This window comes from Neoarius graeffei, chromosome 14 (assembly GCF_027579695.1).
Source record: "Neoarius graeffei isolate fNeoGra1 chromosome 14, fNeoGra1.pri, whole genome shotgun sequence".
Classification (NCBI taxonomy): domain Eukaryota; kingdom Metazoa; phylum Chordata; class Actinopteri; order Siluriformes; family Ariidae; genus Neoarius; species Neoarius graeffei.
In genome coordinates this window covers 74,509,543-74,532,376 of record NC_083582.1, presented here as the reverse complement: position 1 = coordinate 74,532,376, position 22,834 = coordinate 74,509,543, and the positions used below count along the sequence as shown (strand labels likewise).

The 22,834-nt window shown below is 40.1% G+C and overlaps 1 protein-coding gene across 1 annotated transcript; it reads right to left on the bottom strand.

Moving 5' to 3' along the window:
- Window positions 1-1,904: 1,904 nt before the first annotated feature.
- Window positions 1,905-22,242, bottom strand: tekt3 (tektin 3). The gene is made up of 7 exons (XM_060939087.1): window positions 21,673-22,242; window positions 15,666-15,749; window positions 15,163-15,233; window positions 13,672-13,815; window positions 8,424-8,646; window positions 3,971-4,125; window positions 1,905-2,121 (listed from the first exon to the last, which is right to left on the bottom strand). The coding sequence occupies exons 1-7, from the start codon at window positions 22,240-22,242 to the stop codon at window positions 1,905-1,907; spliced, it is 1,464 nt and encodes a 487-aa protein (XP_060795070.1).
- Between the last annotated feature and the right edge of the window lie 592 nt (window positions 22,243-22,834).

The following is a 22,834-nucleotide window of genomic DNA, read 5'->3' as shown; positions in this document are numbered from 1 at the left end:
ACGCCCCATCGTGTTGGTACACTTCCGGTTGTTGTCATGAAGAAGAGCTATTCAAGAGTATAAACAAAGTTCTCCTTATTCCTCCTGACCTCTTCTGCTGCTCGCTACTACTACTATTGTCATGCCGACCGAGGCTGTTGTGTTTCCCGCTTGTGGTCTCGCCACTCATCACTTCCAGAAGGGGCAGTGCTGAAGTAAGTAGCTCGACTACGTAGCTCGATAGGGTCTACATGCACTAAGTAGCTCGGCTACAATCGCATAATCTAGGTCGTGTAGCTCGATTACGAGAAATCCAGTTTGGTTCGATTTCAGCCGAGCTAAGGTGTTTCTATGGCATTTAGAACTTCGATTTCAGTCGAGCTATGGCAGAAATTTGATTTTCTCTATGTGCAAGTAAACGCACTGAGTGATCACACTTGTTCCCATCGACCAATTACTGTTGTTCCCAAAGACCGATCACTGATCACCACTGTTCCCATTGACTGATCACTGATCCCTGTTGTTCCCAATGACCAATTACTGATCACAATTGTTCCCATCAGTGAATCACTGTTGTTCCCAAAGAACAAACACTGATCACCATTGTTTTTCCAACAACCAATCACCAACATTCCCAACAACCAATTACTGTGCACCATTGTTTCCCAGCAACAAATCACTGATCACTATTGCTTGTTTCACTCAGTAAAGCTTACTTTTAAAAAATTTAAACTTTCTTTTCGGCAATATTTAGAAGCAACATTGCCATTAATTGCTTGTTTCATTATGTCTGCATACTTGAAAGAAATTATAGAGTCTATTTTGTAAATACATAAATAATTTATTTTGCCCTGGCCAAAAACTTCTTTTTTTCTCCATAAACTGGAGAAACACTAATGTTATTTTCTATTCTGATAAAACTCTTATATTCTAAGTGTCTTCAGAAAATCCTGGAACACCTTTTTCATATGCAAATGATCACGGCAGTTCAACGAATATGCAAATTAGTAAATCAGTGATTTGATGTCTTTTGTTAATGTTTGGAGCTCACCTTAGCCAGTTTTCCTGAAAAGAATTGGCAGCACTGCCTGCATCTGTGTAAAGTCACAAGTGGGTGTTGGAAACTGAGCGTGTGTTTTAGATCGCACTGTTCCTCCTCAAACACACATTAACTGAAACATCTGTTTCTCTCATGGTGTTTGAGATGTCCTTCACAAATATTTTAGTCCACACTGAGGAAATTCTGTGACACTGACTAGGTTTAAACAGCTTTTAATAGAAAGAATGAAGACTGAAAGAGTCCTTAATTCGAAACTTGGACATTTTCTTCAAGAATGTGTTGCAAATAAACTAGTTAGTCTAATTTTACTGTATATGGTAGCAGGAGGAAACAATACAAGATTAGCATCAATTATTTATTTATTTATGTTCCATAATGAACAAGTTGAGAATCCAGTTATTTAGCTACGACAGGATATTTCTGGGCTTTATTTTAAACAGCAGACCTACAAGTGAGGATGAGCACCAGTCACATGTTTAAAGTTAGCGTTGAAGTCAGTTGATTCTGATAATGGCCAGTGAAAGTCAATATAAGTAGATAAACTCTCAGCAAGTTTGTTTATTTATCTATTTATTTAACAGATTGGTACCAGTTTGTAATTGCTCAAGGTTCTCTTTTAGGACCTTGTTTTTTTCTCCAATTATATCCATCTCCTTGGATACTGGATATACTTTTATTCAGCCCTTTGGAAGTATTATGCTTAAATAATTTTGAGCTTTGGCTTCTATGATGATAGATTAATTTATTCGTGACTGCTGACTATTTCATTCATGTGCCTCAACCAAAATACTTTATTAGAATCTTTTATATGGAAAAAGATTTTCAACTCAAAGCAAATTACTACATTAAAGCCGCAAACAGGTTTCTAAGTATATCCCACCAAGCGTGGGGTGCTGGGAAAACTCTTCCTCATGCTCATGCATTTCTCCTGATCCAGGAAGAGTGAGTTGGCCTTGATGGAGAGGTCATGCTCCAGAGCGACTTTGGTCTTCACCAAGTTCTGCAGAGTGTTTTCAGCCTCTGCTAGGCGTTCTTGCAAAATATGAATTGTGTTCTCAATCTCCCTCACTTCACTCACCAACCTGAAAGAGGTGATGGGGAAAGAAGGGAAAGTATACTGTAAGTAAATACATATACATCAGTCCGCCAGATTTTCATACCAGATGCTCAGATTATGGATTTTGAGTTATACCTGCTGCATTAAACTACCAAACTATGGAGGTATGTAGGAAATACAAACCAAAGTGAAACTGGACCAAGGAAAGTTACTCTAAATCTGACATGAAATCATGTGCACGCAACCGAAAATGGTCCATTTTCCAGGCAGAAAGCCTTCAAAATGTCCATGATGTTTCAGCGAGGTCTAAAGTGTATTTTTGAATCAGAATGACACTAGTTTCACTATGAGTTTGCTAAACAGCTATCATCATCTAACACTGTCTCCGCCTGTGGCAGATTGCGCACTAATATAAGAAATTGCCTTCCAAAGTTTCCTGTTATGTGTAGCTTTGTTAAGGTCGTTGATATCAAGACCAGACCATTGGTATATATTGTTTTGCCAATGCTTTTTCGATCTTCCTCTGTTCCGTTTGCCTTCCATCATACCTTCGACACAGATCTTAGCAACCCAGATAGCACATATCCGGCGGCCCGCTAGCGACAGTGAGCGGCAAACACATCTGCCGGTCTGTTATCAGACCACCAGCAGCTCACGGGTGGCAGGACACGTGAGAGTAACGAGATCTCGTAATTATAATAGCTATAGTCATTTCCAGCTGTTTGGCACCACGTGGTTTACCGTTACACACAGCAGGGTTCTGGGCACCGATTTCTTTACAAACTTCAGTGCAGGTAGGTTAAAACTATCTTCTTCTCTTGTAATAAATAAATAAATAAATAATATATGCATCCTTTTTTTTCCCTTTATCGGCTTGCCGACATCAGCCCGACGAAGGCCCGCTGGTAATACCTCTGATGGGCCGCCGTGGCAGCCGATGGTGGGCCGACAGAGGTGTGCTATCTGGGAAGTCCTCTTTCTGCCTGTTTTACATGGCCAAAGAGTTTGAGGGTTTTGCTCTTGATTACATTCATTATGGGAGACATTTTAGTAGCTTCAAGAAGATCCTCAATTTTGATGTGGTCTGTTAACCTGTGGTTTGTCATGAATCTCAAAATATGGTTTTGAAAGATCTCTATTTTTCTGCATAGGTTTGACGTCCAGTTTACACATTTTAGTCTATGAAGGACAATTGGTAAAACGTATGTATTGTAGATTTTGCTTTTGATATGAAAAGGAATCAGCTATAGCTAATTTAATTTGATGCCTCATTGATTGGTTAGCACCATGCCAAATTAATTTTTGGCACTGTGCCAGTGATGTCAGAATATTAGTCGCCGATACTCCGTTTCTAACATGGGACCAACTTTAACCTGTACAAAATGTTACCAATAAAGCTAGAACTGTTGTTGATACAGGATAGTCAGTTATAAAATGTGTTTTTATTCCTTCTAACGTCTGAAAATGCAGTGTTGAAAACATGGAGACCTGGACTCAGAATCAGTCAGGACATGTACAATGAATGCATGCTGTCAAGTGTTGACTCATTTCCAGTTCTGGACATTAACTATACGGTAGTCATTTAAAACAAGTCCCTGTCTCAAGTCCTCTAGAACCAGCCTCAGTCCAACAAAGTCGTGGATGATGTTAAAAGTGGTAAATGTATCCCGTAGGGGCGCTATTGAGGTGATTGATCCAGTAACTGTCACGAATAGCCAGCAAAAATGGTGCAAAATATCGCATGCTTTTCAATGCCATTTCTACACATTCTGTAAACCGAGCATCTGGTACAAAAATCCTGTGCTACAACACATATATGAACCATATTCTATCTGAGTTTTCCCTTGACTTTGATAGGTTCTCCAAAGTTGCACCTATGATGAGGATTGTCTCTGCAGAGTTCCACATTAGGTCGACGGGTTCTCTCCTCCAGACGTGTCTGAGCCACTTTGAGAGGGTTCTCCTTATCACGAATCACCTTTTTCAAGGTATCAATGAGCATCTCGGTCTGGTAGATCTCCTGAAGGGTCTGAGGGAATAAGAGGAGATATGTTTTTGGAGATGTGAGCAAATTAACCCTTTGATGCAAAACATGGGTCAAAAGTGACCCGGCTGAGTTTTTATCTTCTATATCTTTGCAATAAATTAATTCCATCATTCAGTATTCAAGGTATTCCTCAATTAACTTGTTTTTGATCATCATACAGTACATCCTTATTTTATTTTTTCCTTTCTTACTTTTTGAATAAAAACCCTTTTTGTATCACTACCCTTCTAATGCACAACATGGATCCAAAACGACCTGCGTTCATTTTCCAGGTTATTTCATGTATGGCTGAGTGTTTCTATGATATACTTTTGAAATAAATTCATTTTGTCATTTACTTTTCCAAATATGCAGTAAATATCTTGTTTTTGTTGAGCACAAATCATCATTTTTATTTTTCCTTTCTTAAGTTATGAACAAGCACAGCTTTTGTAATTCTACATCAAGTTTACACACATGGATCAGAACCGACCCGCATACATTTACTCCAGCGTTTGGTGGGAACTGTGAATTGTGCTTGTGTCAGACATTTCACAGCTCAGCACGGCGCCCTTTGCCCATCTAATACATGCAAGTAATGTTTTTCAATTGTTCTAACATTACCTTAGAAAAAAAATGGATTATGTTTAGGTTACCTTGAGAGTGAGTAGATTACTTGTCAGAAAGTTACAGGTAATTACTATTAGCTACCGAGCTGTTGACATATTCTACTTTAGTTAGCTAATTTTATTGTAGTTGGCTTAGCTAACGACATAGTTAATAAATAAATAACTGGCCCCATTCACTGCTAAAATAATTACTTGAAACAAATTATTATTATAGTATTAAGACATTTAATTTTAAATCACACTTGGATGACCCATGTGTAGTAATCTAAAAAGTATTTTTGTTCATAAAGTAGGAAAGAAAAAATTAAATTAATGATTTGTGGAATTAAAAACAAGATATTTAAAGAATATTTGGAATATTCAATCATAAAATAAATTGATTTCAAAAGATAGAGCAAAGAAAAACTCAGTCAGCAAGAAATAACCTGGAAAATGAATGCGGGTCATTTTTGACCCATGTTGTGCATTAGAAGGGGTGTGCATATGTTTTGCATCAAAGGGTTAAAAATAACATTCAAACCTGCTATTCGAAAATCCTGCTGTTCTTGATGTGAAGGAAGGCCAGCTACAAGTGGCCTATCAAATCTCGTGACCAGAATGTTGTAAGTTGTAAGGCTGTAAAGATGATTTTAGGGTAAAAATGCTTGTTGTGAAGGTAGTTGTAGTACATTATTTGTACCTATTATTGAGAGAAATGAACATAGACCAGACTAGAGCTCCAAATATTTTTGACAGACTTGTGTGTGGGTGGTTGGGAGAAGAAGGATTTGAATCAGGGTTGACTACATGTGGGGAATTTCAGGGGGCGTGGATTGATGTGGTATTTGGATCTTTGCACGGTGCTATGAATTTGTTTTCTCTAAATTAGTGATTAGCAGCTGGTTAAAGTCTTGAAAAATTGACAGCATTGCCACAATCCAGGTTCAATCCTGAGCTTAGGCTGCTGTACCCCAGGTTCTCCAATAAATGTTCAATAAATTGCCCCAGGCATGAAGAAGCCTAGGCATGGCACTGAGCAATGAACTGACCTGTTCATGTTGGCATTTTCAAATCTTTTTCATGTGGACGGATATACTTGTAAAGCTCTACTCTTGATGTGGAAGGGAATTAATTTGAAAATAAAGAAGTTAAAAAATGCTTTGAAAAATATCAGGACAGGGTCTAAAAACACTTCAGATTACCTTCTCATCTCATCTCATCTCATCTCATCATCTCTAGCCGCTTTATCCTTCTACAGGGTTGCAGGCAAGCTGGAGCCTATCCCAGCTGACTACGGGCGAAAGGCGGGGTACACCCTGGACAAGTCGCCAGGTCATCACAGGGCTGACACATAGACACAGACAACCATTCACACTCACATTCACACCTACACTCAATTTAGAGTCACCAGTTAACCTAACCTGCATGTCTTTGGACTGTGGGGGAAACCGGAGCACCCGGAGGAAACCCACGCGGACACGGGGAGAACATGCAAACTCCACACAGAAAGGCCCTCACCGGCCCCGGGGCTCGAACCCAGGACCTTCTTGCTGTGAGGCGACAGCGCTAACCACTACACCACCGTGCCGCCCCAGATTACCTTCTTACAGTAATAATAATATTTAAATGACCAATTTTACCAATGATGGATGATTTTCTCCAAAACAAGTTGAATATTGTGCACATTATGAAGTAGGAGAATCTCAGAAAGAGGATATATAGCAGTTATTCCACAAAATCCATTTGTACATGAGCTGATAGCCGACGAGGTGTGTAGCACCAAGTTGGCTATAAGCCATGAGATTGAGTGGAATAACTGTTTTATTCTATCCATATTCACTGGATTTTGAGAAACTGAGCATTTTTATTTTTAATTTTTTGCAAATTCAATAAATAAAAACTTTATACAAAATGTCCGGCAAAATAATTTCTGCTTAGAATGTAAACAAACCGGTGAAATGACAGGAGCAATTTGTGAAAAAATTTTGCGATAATAATAATTTCTGACAAATAAAAAAATGATACATTCTTACCATCAAATATTTTCATTCCATATTTTGTTGCTTTTTTCCCTTTTTGTATTTTTTGGAGTTTTCTTCTTCTTCTTTAGGCTTTTTTGTCGGTTGGCAAACCAACTTAAAGGTGCATTACCGCCATCGACTGAGCTGGAGTGTGGAACAGGAAATATTGGAGCGGGGAACTATATTCTTTCAGCTATTTCTGTTTCTTTTAAATACTTGATAACAATTTTGTAGTCTTGTTTTCAAGTAGAGTTTTTATTTCGTCCTCGGTTGGTTCAGGAGCACGCTCCGCCAGTTTGTTTTTCTCTACTCATGGTACGGTATATGCGATGTCTCATCACATCGCTCCTGTGGAGGACGGCCCCATATGGACAGTTGAAAGTCGCACTTGGAAGACGCTCTGACTCTTACAGTAATGCTTTTATGGCTGAGGACTTCAGTTGACTTGCTAACTTTAGGACTGCAGTTGTGAACAGTTTTGCACTCAAGTTTCCATCAATAAAGCGTTATAACATCAACGAAACAGACTTCATGGTAAAACTGTTTAAAATGTTATAATTATGTTGTCTGTTATCACCCAAATGAGGATGGGTTCCCTTTTGAGTCTGGTTCCTCTCGAGGTTTCTTCCTCATGTCGTCTGAGGGAGTTTTTCCTTGCCACCATCACCACAGGCTTCATCATTGGGGATAGATTAGGGATAAAATTAGCTCATGTTTAAAGTCATTAAAATTCTTTAAAGTTGCTTTGCGACAATGCATATTGTTAAAAGCGCTATAAAAATAGACTTGACTTGATAGCCTAGTAGTAGAGTAGCCAATTAGAATGTGCAATTGCTCATATCCAGTGAATGTGGATAGAATATTTTCAGTTACTCCAAGGGTTCTAATTCACACAGGCTATGTAAGACATCCAATTTAGTCCACCAGTCAAACTGCAACACTGTAGATGATGACGCTTTATTATCTACCTTGAGCCTGTGATAAGAGCTGTCAATAGCTTTATCGTGACCTTTGGTTACCCTGCTACACAATAGCACACAGTGTTTAAAGCTGTTACTTCAACGAGCTTATCACACTCACACGCATTGTGCAATCGCTCCTGACACACCAGCTTCTCTATTTAGCCTAAAACACAATTTCATTCCTTTGGATCTTGGTCTGTATAATATGATTTTGGCTGGTACACACTGATACAGTTATGAAATGTGGTTGTTGAGGAATTAAGAGTTGAGAAACCTGCAATGAAGAATACATGCATGTAAAGGGCTTGGTTCTCCTCTGCAAATCATCATAATTACAAGATAAGATATGGAAGGAATTCCCTTGTTACAGCTGTGTTAGCACAATGTAAAACGGTTGCACATGAAATATGACAACACTGCGTCTGGTTTTCATTATCGTCGTTTAAACTGATCGTGGATGATTAAAGATTTGCTTCTGAAAATGAATAACAATGTCACAAATCAAGCAGGAGGTTTAACCATGGGCCCTTGGATGAAGGAATGGTTTGACTTTGCACTAACACATGCAAACATGACTGATTTCAAAACGGACCACATTTCACAACACGAGGCTGTGGCTGCAGTCTGGAAACCACTCCATGGTTTCAGGGCTTTTATCTTGCACATGTTTAAACAAGGCTGAGATGTGAGGGACATGCTGTGGTCCTCACCTTAGCCAAGTGAACCTGCAGGCTGTTCTTGGTATCAGCCATTTCAGAGATGCGGTTGGTGAAGGATACGTTAACGGTGTTGAACTGGTTCCACATCTCATTCGAGGTGATGTTGAGCAGCACCTCGATCTCATCACGGAGTTTGTGTGATGCCGCACGTTGACTCTGGGAATGCAGGATGTTGTCATCGGTGAACTTTGACCATGAGTCAGGCAAGCTCAGACTGCTTGCAGATAAAAATAATAATAAAAATTAGTAACTTAACACCAAAACATAGGAGCATACTTCTAGTCGAATAAATAACAGAGTAACCAAAGGGTTGAGCTCTAGACCCAAATAGAGATCTAGATTATGTCTCATGTGTTCTAGTGAAGCCATGGTCTAATGGTTAGAGAAGCAGTTTTGGTTCCAAAAGGTTGCTGGTTTGATTCCCTGGACCAGCAGGGTGGCTGAAGTGCCCTTGAGCAAGGTACCTAATCCCCAGGCTGCTTTGGGTATGTTGTACATTGCTCTGGATAAGAGCATCTGCTAAATGTACTGTATGGCTTTCTATTAAACAACTGCTGACCGTTGTATATTTCTTCCTCAAAGTGATGTCATAAGAAAATATTTATGTACGTTTAACACTATTTCAAACCTGTCTTTTTTGGTGTTTGGACCACTTTGTAACTGTCCTTGGAAAAAATACATTGGAAATTGTAGATGCCTTTCTGATTTATCATCGTCTAACATTAATGGCTACAGAAACTGTTACCCCTTGGTAATTTATCTTTGTGACCACTTAAACCATTTTGCAAACATATTTCCTGTCTCAAAGTGTTTTCGGTGTACAACAGGCTCAGTTGCTGGAAAGTCAACATTCTCTCCTGCACTCTCTTTAATTCTGAACTCGTTTCTAGTCTGATAGTCAAGACCACCGAAACTGAGACCAACCCTGTGTCCGAAATCACTCACTAATCACTATATAGTGGACTATATAGTGAGTTCGCCATTTTGTAGTGCTGTCCGAATGTATAGTGAGAATTATTACAACCTTGTCGTATCCCACAATACATTGTGAAAAGTAGTGTACAACCGATGGTCACTAACCAAGCAATATATACCATCATGCTTTGCAGTCACGCTGAAAGAAAAATGGCCGACAACAAAGAGGAGCAGCAACACCGGGCAATAATATTGTAGTGTGTTGGGGTGAATGGATGGAGGAAGAAACACATTATAAATGGACATTCAAGTACAAGTAAAAATAGTAAGAGAATAGAAAATAAGCTAAAATAGAATAAGACACATAAAATACATGAATAAAGGTTACAGTTCAGAGCGAGGAATTAATCAAAAGCTTCAGATTTGATTTGATAAAAGGCAGCGGTGAAGAAGAAAGTATTCAGCCTTGATTTAAAAGAACTGACAGATGCAACAGACATAAAGTACTTTGTATTTATTAATGTGGGAAATACGCTCAGTATAATATGGATTTATCACAAAAATACATACAGGTATTTATTATTTTGAAAACCCGCCAGCCGACTGATCTGGCACATTTTAATTGTGTGACAGTAATGACGTAAATGACAGCGCGGTGGAGTAGTGTCCAAAAGTGTTTTTTTTTTTCATTTTACCAATAAGCTCACTATCTAGTCCTCTATATAGAATTCCCTAGATAGGGAGTAGAGAATGAGTGAGTGATTTCGGACACAGCACAAGTCATGACCAAGACCAGAGTGTATCGAGACCGAGACAAGACCAAAACTTTGCAGGGTTGAGACCAAGTCAAGACCAAGACCAATGCAGGGCAAGCCCAAGTCAAGACCAGGACAAGACCAGTGTGTGTGAAGGGGGGCAGGGTGGGGGAGGGGTGACGACAGTTAACAGTAATGAAAATTTCAAATTAGCAATGAGTCACATTATTGGTTGCATTGGAAGCAGGAAATTTTACATCCAATCACAGTGATGATGTGAACAAATAAGTCAGGCAATGCACAGTCAGTTTAGTGAAATCCCCAAGGTTGTGGTCTTGACTGGTCTTGAAATAAAATCCAGAGTCCTCTATGACTGAGACCGAGACAAGACCGAGTAAAAATGCGGTCGATTCTGAGACAAGACTGAGACCTTCAAAAAGTGGTCTTGAGACTGGTCCCGAGTACAACACCACCACTCATTTTTGTAATCAGTTTTGAACCAGAGTCGATACATAAATGACAAACACTGATTTTGAAGCAGTTACTCAATTCACCCGGCACTGAAAACTTGTATTCATCTTATATTCAGTTGTTCTACACTTCTATACACCAGTGCCTAACCGTTACTATTAGAGCTGGGACTTGAGCTCAGCCAAAACTTAGCCAGACACCAAAAAAGCAACAGGGTAAAGGATTTTGTAAGGGATTAGCGTCAGGCTGCCAGGTCGCTCCGTTGTGTGTAGCTGTCGATGTTGATTTTACAACCCCGATTCCAAAAAAGTTGGGACAAAGTACAAATTGTAAATAAAAACGGAATGCAATGATGTGGAAGTTTCAAAATTCCATATTTTATTCAGAATAGAACATAGATGACATATCAAATGTTTAAACTGAGAAAATGTATCATTTAAAGAGAAAAATTAGGTGATTTTAAATTTCATGACAACAACACATCTCAAAAAAGTTGGGACAAGGCCATGTTTACCACTGTGAGACATCCCCTTTTCTCTTTACAACAGTCTGTAAACGTCTGGGGACTGAGGAGACAAGTTGCTCAAGTTTAGGGATAGGAATGTTAACCCATTCTTGTCTAATGTAGGCTTCTAGTTGCTCAACTGTCTTAGGTCTTTTTTGTCGTATCTTCCGTTTTATGATGCGCCAAATGTTTTCTATGGGTGAAAGATCTGGACTGCAGGCTGGCCAGTTCAGTACCCGGACCCTTCTTCTACGCAGCCATGATGCTGTAATTGATGCAGTATGTGGTTTGGCATTGTCATGTTGGAAAATGCAAGGTCTTCCCTGAAAGAGATGTCGTCTGGATGGGAGCATATGTTGCTCTCGAACCTGGATATACCTTTCAGCATTGATGGTGTCTTTCCAGATGTGTAAGCTGCCCATGCCACACGCACTAATGCAACCCCATACCATCAGAGATGCAGGCTTCTGAACTGAGCGCTGATAACAACTTGGGTCGTCCTTCTCCTCTTTAGTCCGAATGACATGGTGTCCCTGATTTCCATAAAGAGCTTCAAATTTTGATTCATCTGACCACAGAACAGTTTTCCACTTTGCCACAGTCCATTTTAAATGAGCCTTGGCCCAGAGAAGACGTCTGCGCTTCTGGATCATGTTTAGATACGGCTTCTTCTTTGAACTATAGAGTTTTAGCTGGCAACGGCGGATGGCACAGTGAATTGTGTTCACAGATAATGTTCTCTAGAAATATTCCTGAGCCCATTTTGTGATTTCCAATACAGAAGCATGCCTGTATGTGATGCAGTGCCGTCTAAGGGCCCGAAGATCACGGGCACCCAGTATGGTTTTCCGGCCTTGACCCTTACGCACAGAGATTCTTCCAGATTCTCTGAATCTTTTGATGATATTATGCACTGTAGATGATGATATGTTCAAACTCTTTGCAATTTTACACTGTCGAACTCCTTTCTGATATTGCTCCACTATTTGTCGGCGCAGAATTAGGGGGATTGGTGATCCTCTTCCCATCTTTACTTCTGAGAGCCGCTGCCACTCCAAGATGCTCTTTTTATACCCAGTCATGTTAATGACCTATTGCCAATTGACCTAATGAGTTGCAATTTGGTCCTCCAGCTGTTCCTTTTTTGTACCTTTAACTTTTCCAGCCTCTTATTGCCCCTGTCCCAACTTTTTTGAGATGTGTTGCTGTCATGAAATTTCAAATGAGCCAATATTTGGCATGAAATTTCAAAATGTCTCACTTTCGACATTTGACATGTTGTCTATGTTCTATTGTGAATACAATATCAGTTTTTGAGATTTGTAAATTATTGCATTCCGTTTTTATTTACAATTTGTACTTTGTCCCAACTTTTTTGGAATCGGGGTTGTAGAAATAACTCAGTAAATTCTACAGGGAAATGAATACTTAAGTCTGAGTGAAAAATGCTGTGGCAAGCGTGCAGCATAGAAGAAGAGTCTGGAGACAGAAATCTTAGTTTCTCGGTCATTAGTCTGTGCTACTTGCTCTCAATAGATAGCACTGGCTTGACCACTTTATTAGCATTTGCTAACACGACTGATGAACGCTACACCGGCTGGAAGGTGCCTTCACTGCTGCGCCGACGGTGCTGACTCGCGGTTAAGCTCGCGTTGGCCTTCGAGAAGGCCGAGGGCGATACATTTTTGGTCCCTCCCACTATAAATCAAAATCTGATTGGTTAATTCATCTGTCACTTCCTACATAAACATACACTGCCATGGCCTTCTGTCCCGGCAATGAAGTCCGAACCAATGAGTGAGCAGCTCTAAACTCTTCTCAGCCTGGAGACAACAAACAAAATAAACAATCTCATTGGATAACTCGATTTGAATGTTTTCAGGACAGTAACCCTTTCATTTCTGAAGCAAATTTGATATAAAATGAGGCTGAATTAGAATTAGAAGAAAATAATTATCATGAAATTATGAAAGAATGAAAGAAATTAAATATAACATTTGAAATGCTGATATGTTTGAGCCTTCTCTGAAGGTCTAGAAGGCCTTGACTTTTTAAAGGGTCTTCTGTGAAATGTTTATTTCACATTTTTTTGAAGGAGTCTCCAGTGTCAGCAGCCTGTAACTGCTTGAGGTGAAACTATAATACTTCGGACAGAGAGACGTCTTCAGCATGGAGGGCTTTTTGGTTTCACAGAAATGTGACAAGCTGCATTTTTTGTCTTCTTAACTTCGAGAGAAGGAGAAATGTAACTATAAACAGAAAAAAAGCATGATACGTCATTCTTTAATAATTTTTTAAAAAATTATTTGTGATGACAAACTGCTGTGGTATAAAAGGAATAAAACATGATGGGGCATGCTGTGATAGGAAAATAGGCAAGTTTATTATTTATCTTAGGTGATAGCCTTGAATAACCTAAAAGTAATAATCCAAATGTTACAAATGAGAAATCCGAGACACTAGTTGAAATGATATCCCTTGGGATAAGTGATCATCCTGTCCTTCATCTTGTTCTAAAATTAATGTTTGTGTTCTATTCCCTCCAGCACAAATGCAAACCTCCACATGAAGATGAGCTTTCTGTGAAACTCACGAGGGATCCAGACGCTCGATGCCTCTGTAGTAGCTGATGCCGTCTGAGGCGTTGCACATCTGATGACACCTGTCGTCTATACGCTGAGCTCTAACCTTATCACTTAAATCTCTTTCCAGTTCATGCTGCGCTGATCGATTTGATCTAAAAAGGCGTGCACGCACACACACACACACACAATTCACTATTTAGCTATTTCCTCACTCGCTACATTTACATGCACAAAATATTCCAGTTTTTGCCCTTATTCAGAAAAAAACCCAATATTCCTACTCAGCAGTTTACATGGCTTGTGAAAACTAATATTAATATCCACTAATATTCTATCCACATTCACTGGATATAAGCAATCATGCGCTCTGATTGGCTACTCTACTACTAGGCTATCAGCTCATATACCATGAGTAGAGAAAAACAAAATGGCAGAGCACATTAAGTCAGATATATCACTTTCTTATCAAGTATTTAAAAGAAACAGAAATAACAAAAGGAATGTAATCCCCCCCCCCCCCCCCCCCCCCCCCCGTATCTCCTGTTCCACACTCCAGCCCAGTCGGTGGCGGTAATGCACCTTTAAGTTGGTTTGCCAACTGTCAAAAAAAATCTAAAGAAGAAGAAAAACAAAATGTCGGCGCGTGTTGCTGAACCAACCGAAGATGAAATAAAAACTCTACTTGAAAATAAAACCCCAGAAAATGCATTTAAAAAAAAACAGAATATGGAATGAAAGTATTTGATGGTAAGAATGTTTGTTTCTTTTTTTATTTTTCAAGAATTATTATTATTATTATTATTATTATTATTATTATTATTATTATTATAGCATTTTTCACAAATTGCTCCTGTCATTTCACCGGTTTGTTTACATTCTAAGCGGAAATTATTTTGCTGGACATTTTGTATAAAGTTTTTATTTATCGAATTTGCAAAAAATAAAAAATAAAAATGCTCTGTTTCTCAAAATCCAGTGAATGTGGATTGAAGAAAACAGTTATTCTGTTCAGTCTCGTCATACATGGATTATAGCCAACTCAGTGCTACGCGCCTTGTCAGCTATCAGCTCAGGTACGACTCAATTTCGTGGAATAACTGTCAAATACTCCCATTTATCCCATGCATTTGTGCATACTCTTATTGTCTAGGTTTGTGTCCAACACACAGAGCTGACTGTAAACAGGTAGAAGGCCGTGTGTTTTAAACTGCCGTAAAAACCCAAACTGAGATGTATAGTCCGAATGCACTGTATACCGTACATGTCCAAAGAATGCTCCAGAAACCCAAATAACATCAGAATATCCCATGTATCCTCATCGGAAAATGCTAAACTCCGAATATTCAAAAGGAATATTCTGTTTCCCTGACCCATACCAAATTCCAAAGATTGTCATATTCAAAATAATATTGAAATAGTAGTGTACAGTAAACATATTAACTGTTTGCATTTTTCAGAGCAATGATTAAAAAAAAAAACTTGCTGAAAAATTGACTCACGCCAGCTGTGCAATGGCTTTGTCCAAACTCCTCCTCATTCTCTCCTGACATGATTTAATTACCTCCACTTCCTGAACAAGAGAAGAATATAATAATCACTGCGAAATCAAAGCAATTTACCCTAAAATCCATCTCGAGTAACTTTAATTTTGAAAATTAAGAGTTTCTGAGAAACATATTACAGAAAGTCTAATCTCAGTTTGAGAACTGGACAGTTAGCGCTATGATCCAAAGTCTTAAATCATTATATTCCACCTGACATTATAGGCATTTAGCAAACACTCTTATCCAGAGTGACGTATAACACACCCAGAGCTGCCTGGGGTTAGATGCCTCGCTGAAGGGCACTTCAGCCATTCCTGTTGGTCCAGGGAATCAAACCAGTGACCTTTTGTTCCCAAAACTGTTTCTCTAATCATTAGACCATGGTTTCCCCATTTAGGTATTAATTATACTCCAATTGTTATCATGTTTAAGTTTAAATGATACGGCGAAGACTGCACCTTGATCAGGTCTTTTTCGACACCATCATGTACCAGGTCGATGGACATCCTCTTCTCTCGATGAAACAAACATTCCTGAGACACCTAAAAAAAAAAAAGATCACCAGCCCAACCATCATTACAGTTCAACACTATACTAATGGGTAGAATAGGTTTTCAACATTTATCCTAAAGGAGTAGATCATGTTGTTTAAATGTGGGTTTGTCTGATCTGTAGTGATACACCATTGTCCAGGCTTGGCATTACTGACTGGGGGTCAAATGTTTTGTTTAGCAAGCCATAATAGAAACCAGAAATGTTTTTGCTGTGGGTTATAAATGGTGTACAAGTTAAAACAGCACTGCATGAGTTATGATATATATATATATGAGAGAGCGAGAGAGAGGGAGGGAGCGGCATGGTGGTGTAGTGGTTAGCGCTGTCGCCTCACAGCAAGAAGGTCTGGGTTCGAACCCCGTGGCCAGCGAGGGCCTTTCTGTGCGGAGTTTGCATGTTGTCCACGTAGGTTTCCTCTGGGTGCTCCGGTTTCCCCCACAGTCCAAAGACATGCAGGTTAGGTTAACTGGTGACTCTAAATTGAGCGTAGGTGTGAATGGTTGTCTGTGTCTATGTGTCAGCCCTGTGATGACCTGGCGACTTGTCCAGGGTGTACCCTGCCTTTTGCCCGTAGTCAGCTGGGATAGGCTCCAGCTCGCCTGCGACCCTGTAGAACAGGATACACCTGCTACAGATAATGAGATGATATATATATATATATATATATATATGCACATTAAATAGACATAGACTATTTTACTGAATAAATATGCTGATTGTGCATGAGTGAAATGGTTTACTTGTTCTCCTAGATAATCTGCATTTATGATTTCTCTTCTTCCTCTTCTTCTTCTTCTTTTCACCCGTCCAGCGTGTTCTGGGTTGGGTCCCTTCTTAAGGTTTCTTGGCTAAGTATATACAGCCGGCCAGCCGCTCCTCTGCTGCACTACTTTTGTTTATGGACAATTTAGAGTAGCCAATTAGCCTAAAGGCATGTCTTTGGACTGTGGGGGAAACCAGCGCACCCGAAGGAAACCCACACAGAGACACGGGGAGAACATGCAAAGTCCACACAGAAAGGCCCCCCTCGAACCCAGAATCTTCTTCCTCATCTCATCTCATTATCTCTAGCCGCTTTATCCTTCTACAGGGTCGCAGGCAAGCTGGAGCCTATCCCAGCTGACTACGGGTGAAAGGTGGGGTACACCCTGGACAAGTCGCCAGGTCATCACAGGGCTGACACATAGACACAGACAACCATTCACACTCACATTCACACCTACGCTCAATTTAGAGTCACCAGTTAACCTAACCTGCATGTCTTTGGACTGTGGGGGAAACCGGAGCACCCGGAGGAAACCCACGCGGACACGGGGAGAACATGCAAACTCCGCACAGAAAGGCCCTCGCCGGCCACGGGGCTCGAACCCGGATCTTCTTGCTGTGAGGCGACAGCGCTAACCACTACACCACCATTTCCTGTGAGGTGAAAATGCTAACCATTGCATCACCATGCTGCCCCATTTATGATTTACATTACACTATACGTAATGTGAGAGTATTTTAGTTCAATTAGGAAAGAAATGTTTAGGAAAACCAAATGTTCAGTAAAAACACTGCTTAATGAAAAATATACTGTATGCTTTGTAAATATTAGAGTACTAACAGTTATTGCCCGTCACTGAGGAGATGTAGACTCGGCCCTAGTGGAAGTCTCCAGCAAGGAGCGCTCTCGTACAATCGAAACTCCCAGGCAAGTGGGGGAGGGGATTCCCTGCCGAGGCTGCGCGCATTGTGTTAGCATGAGCATGTAGCCCATGGGAAATGAATAGTGTGTTGGATTAGCACCAATCCCATGTTTTGGAAAATTGAAAATGTTGTCTTGGGCCCCTCTGAGGTGTCACCAATCCATGTGCAAAGTATGGAGTATGTGTGTCCAGCCGTGTCGATTTGCATAGGTGAACAGACAGACAGACAGACAGACAGAGAGACAGACAGCCTTCCTTTAGTTGTATAGATATTTAACCATGTGCACAGACACACACACACAAATCGCTTGAACCTAAGATAATACTAAAGCTGTACACCAAACTTCATCAAAATCTGTTCACTATTTTTTAAGTAGAGCTGGCCTAGTGGTTAGTGTGTCCACCTCTCGACTGAGTGCTCGTGAGTTCTACTCGCGGTTGGGTCATACCAAAGACCATCATAAAAATGGTACCTACTGCCATCTCGCAAGGCACGCTGCAATACAGATGCCAGTAGGGAAGTCAAACTCTCGCAGTTACCAGAGGACTTGCCCCCCACTGTAACCTGAGCTGTATAGGCAAGAGGCTGTGTGCTATGGAAACGGAGATCGGCGCCACACCTCAATGAGCTGGTTAATACTGGGACAGGAGACTGCCTGGGAAGACCAGATCCTGGCGTGGAAGGGACTTTGACTTTTTGTTGACTTTTTAAGTAACGTTGGGAAAAGACAAAAAAACTCCTGAAACCAAATACATATCTGGATTTGTATTAAAATGTAGGCAATTGTTCCTTGGCTAATGGTTCACCTTTCCTCCAAATTTTATCAAAATCAGTTCAGTACTTTTTAAGTTATGTTGGGAACAGTTGAACAAACAAACTGAGGCGAAAACACAATCTCCTCCAACAAAGATCGTGGCAGTAATAAGCACAATAAGGATACAATAAACAAAATATTATATACAGTGGGCCTAATTTCGCCAATATTCTACTGTTTGCGTAAACCAATCAGCTAGAATTTTCTGCCAGATTTACAAGTTTCAGAACATCAGTTTACTTTGTACTCTAGTGGCAATGTTGATGAATGTCAATAGGATGTAAATTGCAGAACATTTGCATGCTATAGCTCATTTGCATTCAGCGATGCCTACAAAACTCCATAAAAGGTAAACAGCAGAGGTAGAGATCAGAAAGCATGAAACGGGAATAGACCAGGTGAAGTAAAAGGATGGTTTTCAGAGACGGAGATTGTTTTGACTCACATACACACCAAAAAAAAAGTACATATTTAATAACACTACAGCAAGTGATGGTTGGAGATAAATTGCAGAAATTTATGTACATTGAGGCCCAGTGTACATCAGTAGAGAAAGAGACAGAAAAAAAATGGTGGACAGAAGAGAACATATTGCACTCCATCTTGCTTCAGTATAAAGTGACCAAGCAGCAATGGAGAAAAGTAAAGTCTCAGTGACCCTGGGAACGGAAATCCTCTGAACTACAGGCTATTTAGAAGTAGCTAGTCTTGACACTCTTTATTGTAGATGAGGTGTCTTTGTGAAGATAATAATCAACTCTTGTTATCTGAAGATTTCAGAATAACCTTAGGATTAGAACACACTTTCTTCTCCTTAGTGTCTGTTACCTACAGAGTCTATAAGAAAGTAACCTGATCTTTCAACACTAACCCAGTCTCGCTACTCTTTACCCAGATCATTGTGACACGATGAGGATAAAGTATGCCCCCATAAGCTTTCCCTGGGTCATCTAGTTTCATGTTTACCTAGTAACAGCTTCCTGGTGACTTCTATTTCCAAGCACACATTTCCAAGTATGCACTGAGTTACCAGTTAATAAAGGCCAGAGGCGAACCATTAGGGCCTTCTAGGCCTTCAGAGAAGCCCAAACATATCGGCATTTCAAATGTTACATTTAATTTCATTCATTCTTTCCTGATTTCATGATAATTATTCCCTTCTAATTCTAATTCAGCCTCATTTTCTATCGAATTTGCTTCAGAAATGAAAGGGTTACTGTCCTGAAAACATTAAAATCGAGTTATCCAATAAGATTGTTTTGTTTATTGTGTCTAGGCTGAGAAGAGTTTAGAGCTGCTCATTCATTGCACTGTAAAAAAGAATAGTTGAGAATACTTGAAATTTCAAGGCAACAGTCTGCATTAAGAATTTTATGTTTTGCCAACAATGTGCCCATGATAATCCAAACTATGATAACACTGTTATCTTTATTAAGAATTCTTAATTGTCAATTTTCAATTCCTCATTCTGCTAACATAGATTTCTCTTTTTGCTGAACAGTGGCATTCACAGTAGTACAAAAAGGCAATTGAGGTTATCACAGTTTTTTGGGGGGCTTTTTTTTTTTACCTTTATTTGGATAGGACAGTGTAGAGACAGGAAATGAGCAGGAGAGAGAGAGAGATCAGGAAATGACCTCAGGTCGGAATCAAACCCAGGCCCCCAGATTTATGGTATGGCGCCTTATCCACGACAACATGCACTTCAACCGGAGAGAGAACCACATTGCCCAGCCCTTGCATTTGGGAGAGGAAACCACGTGTCTTGGTCATTCAGAGCATGCGCTGAATAAACACCTGTGACAATTATGTATTTTCAATTCAGATTATTCACTATTGTATATTTACACATCATTGAGGTGCACCCTATCAGTTTGATGTGGATTTTTCTTGATGTGGATAATTCTAAAAAATAGAATTACGCTTTGTTCAAGTAATTCCATATTCACAATTGAATGGACAAGAAAATATGAATAATTATTAACGAACAGAAAAATCCACATCAGACTGATAGGGTTGTCATGTTGATCATGTTGTCGTGGCTCAAGTGGATAAGGCGCCATACCATAAATCCGGGGACCCGGGTTCGATTCCGACCTGAGGTAATTTCCCGAGCTCTCCCGCTCATTTCCTGTCTCTACACTGTCCTATCCAAATAAAGGTAAAAAAAAGCCCCCCAAAAAATTGTGATGACCTCAATTGCTTTTTTGTACTACTGTGAATGCCACTGTTCAGCAAAAAGAGAAATCTATGTTGGCAGAATGAGGAATTGAAAATTGACTTAATTAAGAATTCTTAATAAAGATAACAGTGTTATCATAGTTTGGATTATCATGGGCACATCGTTGGCAAAACATAAAATTCTTAATGCAGACTGTTGCCTTGAAATTTCAAGTATTCTCGACTATTCTTTTTTTACAGTGTGGTTAGGACTTCATTGCCGGAACAGAAGGCCACGGCAGTGTGTGTTTATGTAGGAAGTGACAGATGACTGATTAACCAATCAGATTTTGAATTATAGTGGGAGGGACCAAAGTTTATCGCCCTCGGCCTTCTCGAAAGCCAACGTGAGCTTAACCGCGAGTCGGCACCATTAGCGCAGCAGTGAAGTCACCTTCCAGCTGGTGTAGCGTTCATCAGTAGTGTTAGCAAATGCTAATAAAGTGGTTAAGCCAGTGCTATCGAGAGCAAGTAGCACAGGCTAACGATGGAGAAACTAAGATTTCTGTCTCCAGACTTTTCTTCCACGCTGCACGCCCACTACAGTATTTTTCACTCAGACTTAAGTATTCATTTTCCTGTAGAATTTACTGAGTTACTTTTAAAATCAACATCGAGAACGACACACAACAGAGCAACCTGGCAGCCTGCTGCTAATCCCTTGCAAAATTCTTTGCCCTGTTGCTTTTTTGGTGTCTGGCTAAGTTTTGGCTGAGCTCAAGTCCCAGCTCTGATAGTAACGGTTCGCCACTGATCAAGGCTAACTACAATCTAGGTGCAACAAAATGCGATCCTCCTCACAGTGACTTGACTGAGCGTAGTCCTGCACATGGAAACCTATTGGAGGTTTGTGTGTATTATGAATGCACAAGGACCTGCTTATCATGGTTGTGGACCTGATTGTTGCCTTGTGGTCTGTTTTTTGTTTGCTCACATGTTTGCAATTTAATTTTGCTTTCTTTTATTGTCTCACCCTCACCTTCAGGGGTGCCAGAATATTATACTTGCTGTACTGCTCCTAAATAGGTTGAATATTGTGCCAACTATGAACTAAAAATATCTCAGGAAGAGGCTGTTTTAAATTCATTGTCTATGCACAAGGATTCTGGACCATGTATAATGGAAAGGACGACCACATGATGACTGCGGACCAGATTCTTATTTTGAAAGAAAGAAAAAGAAAGCACCTGCAGTGGCCCCTCGGTCTCAGCAAGCGCTCTCTCCAGTCTTCTTTTCACCTCTGTCAGAGCTGCTATCTCTGTCACCATGTTGTCAATTTCATGACCCAACTCAGACTTCCAGAAGCTGATATCGTTGAGCCTCTCCCCCAGGTTCTTGCTGGTGTTCTCCTGAGTCTTGCGTGTGTGCTGATCCCGGTCCTGGATCAACCGGATTGTGTCTTTCCTCAGCCTCTCTGCACTCTTCCTGGAGGACTCTGAATCTCGGTAGTTGTTCTGGTTGGACTTGTACCAGTCATCTGGTGTATAGCGGGTCATTAGTGCAGTCCTGTTGGATGGGTAGAACGTAGGCTTAACTCGAACTAGGTCCAGGTTTTCTCTTTGAGATACGGGGACAATGGAGGGAATGGCACTCCCGCTCCTGAAGTACATGTTCGTCTTCCAGTTGGAGTTCTGGTTGGTGGTGAGGGTCGGCTGGAGGCTTCTGTAGCTGGATACTGTTGTGGAGATGGCTGGCAGGAAGTTGCTGCTCTTGGGCCGTGTGTATGTGGCCAATTGTGTTGATCTGATCAGCTCCATGTTTGTCAGGCAAAACCAAATCTAGTTTTTATATGAAATGAGCCATAAAAAGGAAGATATAAAAAAAACAACAGTTGTGATGGCAAGTCTACAATTTCCACTGTTGATTGGAAAACTTGTTTCACAAACCTACAGTGTTCCATTCCTTATAAATTTGAATGACTCCTGTTTGATAACTGTTGGTGTTACAAAATGTCTCAATTTCTAATATTCAAGTCATCTGGAAATATTCAAGTTACTGAAGTCCCCACTAAACCCGAAACCCTCCAGTTTGTGTTTTCCCTCCATTAAAACATAAAGTCAAGCTTGGACATTTTTCTGCACAATGGATTTTAAAAAGTCCAAAAATATCAGAAATATAAACAGAGAGAAAACGAGACAGAAATGATAAAAACTGTGAAAACCTCACCAGTCACAGTTTTGCAGTATCTTCAGTGTAACCCAGATCTCACTCTGACTGTGGACTGTGACACAGCATGGAACGACTGATTGGATCCGACAGATAGGGCTGCTGTAATGCATTATTAATACACAGGTAAGCTTTTCATTGCTGCTCAAAGCTCAATGGCTAATGACTGAAGAAACCTGATTA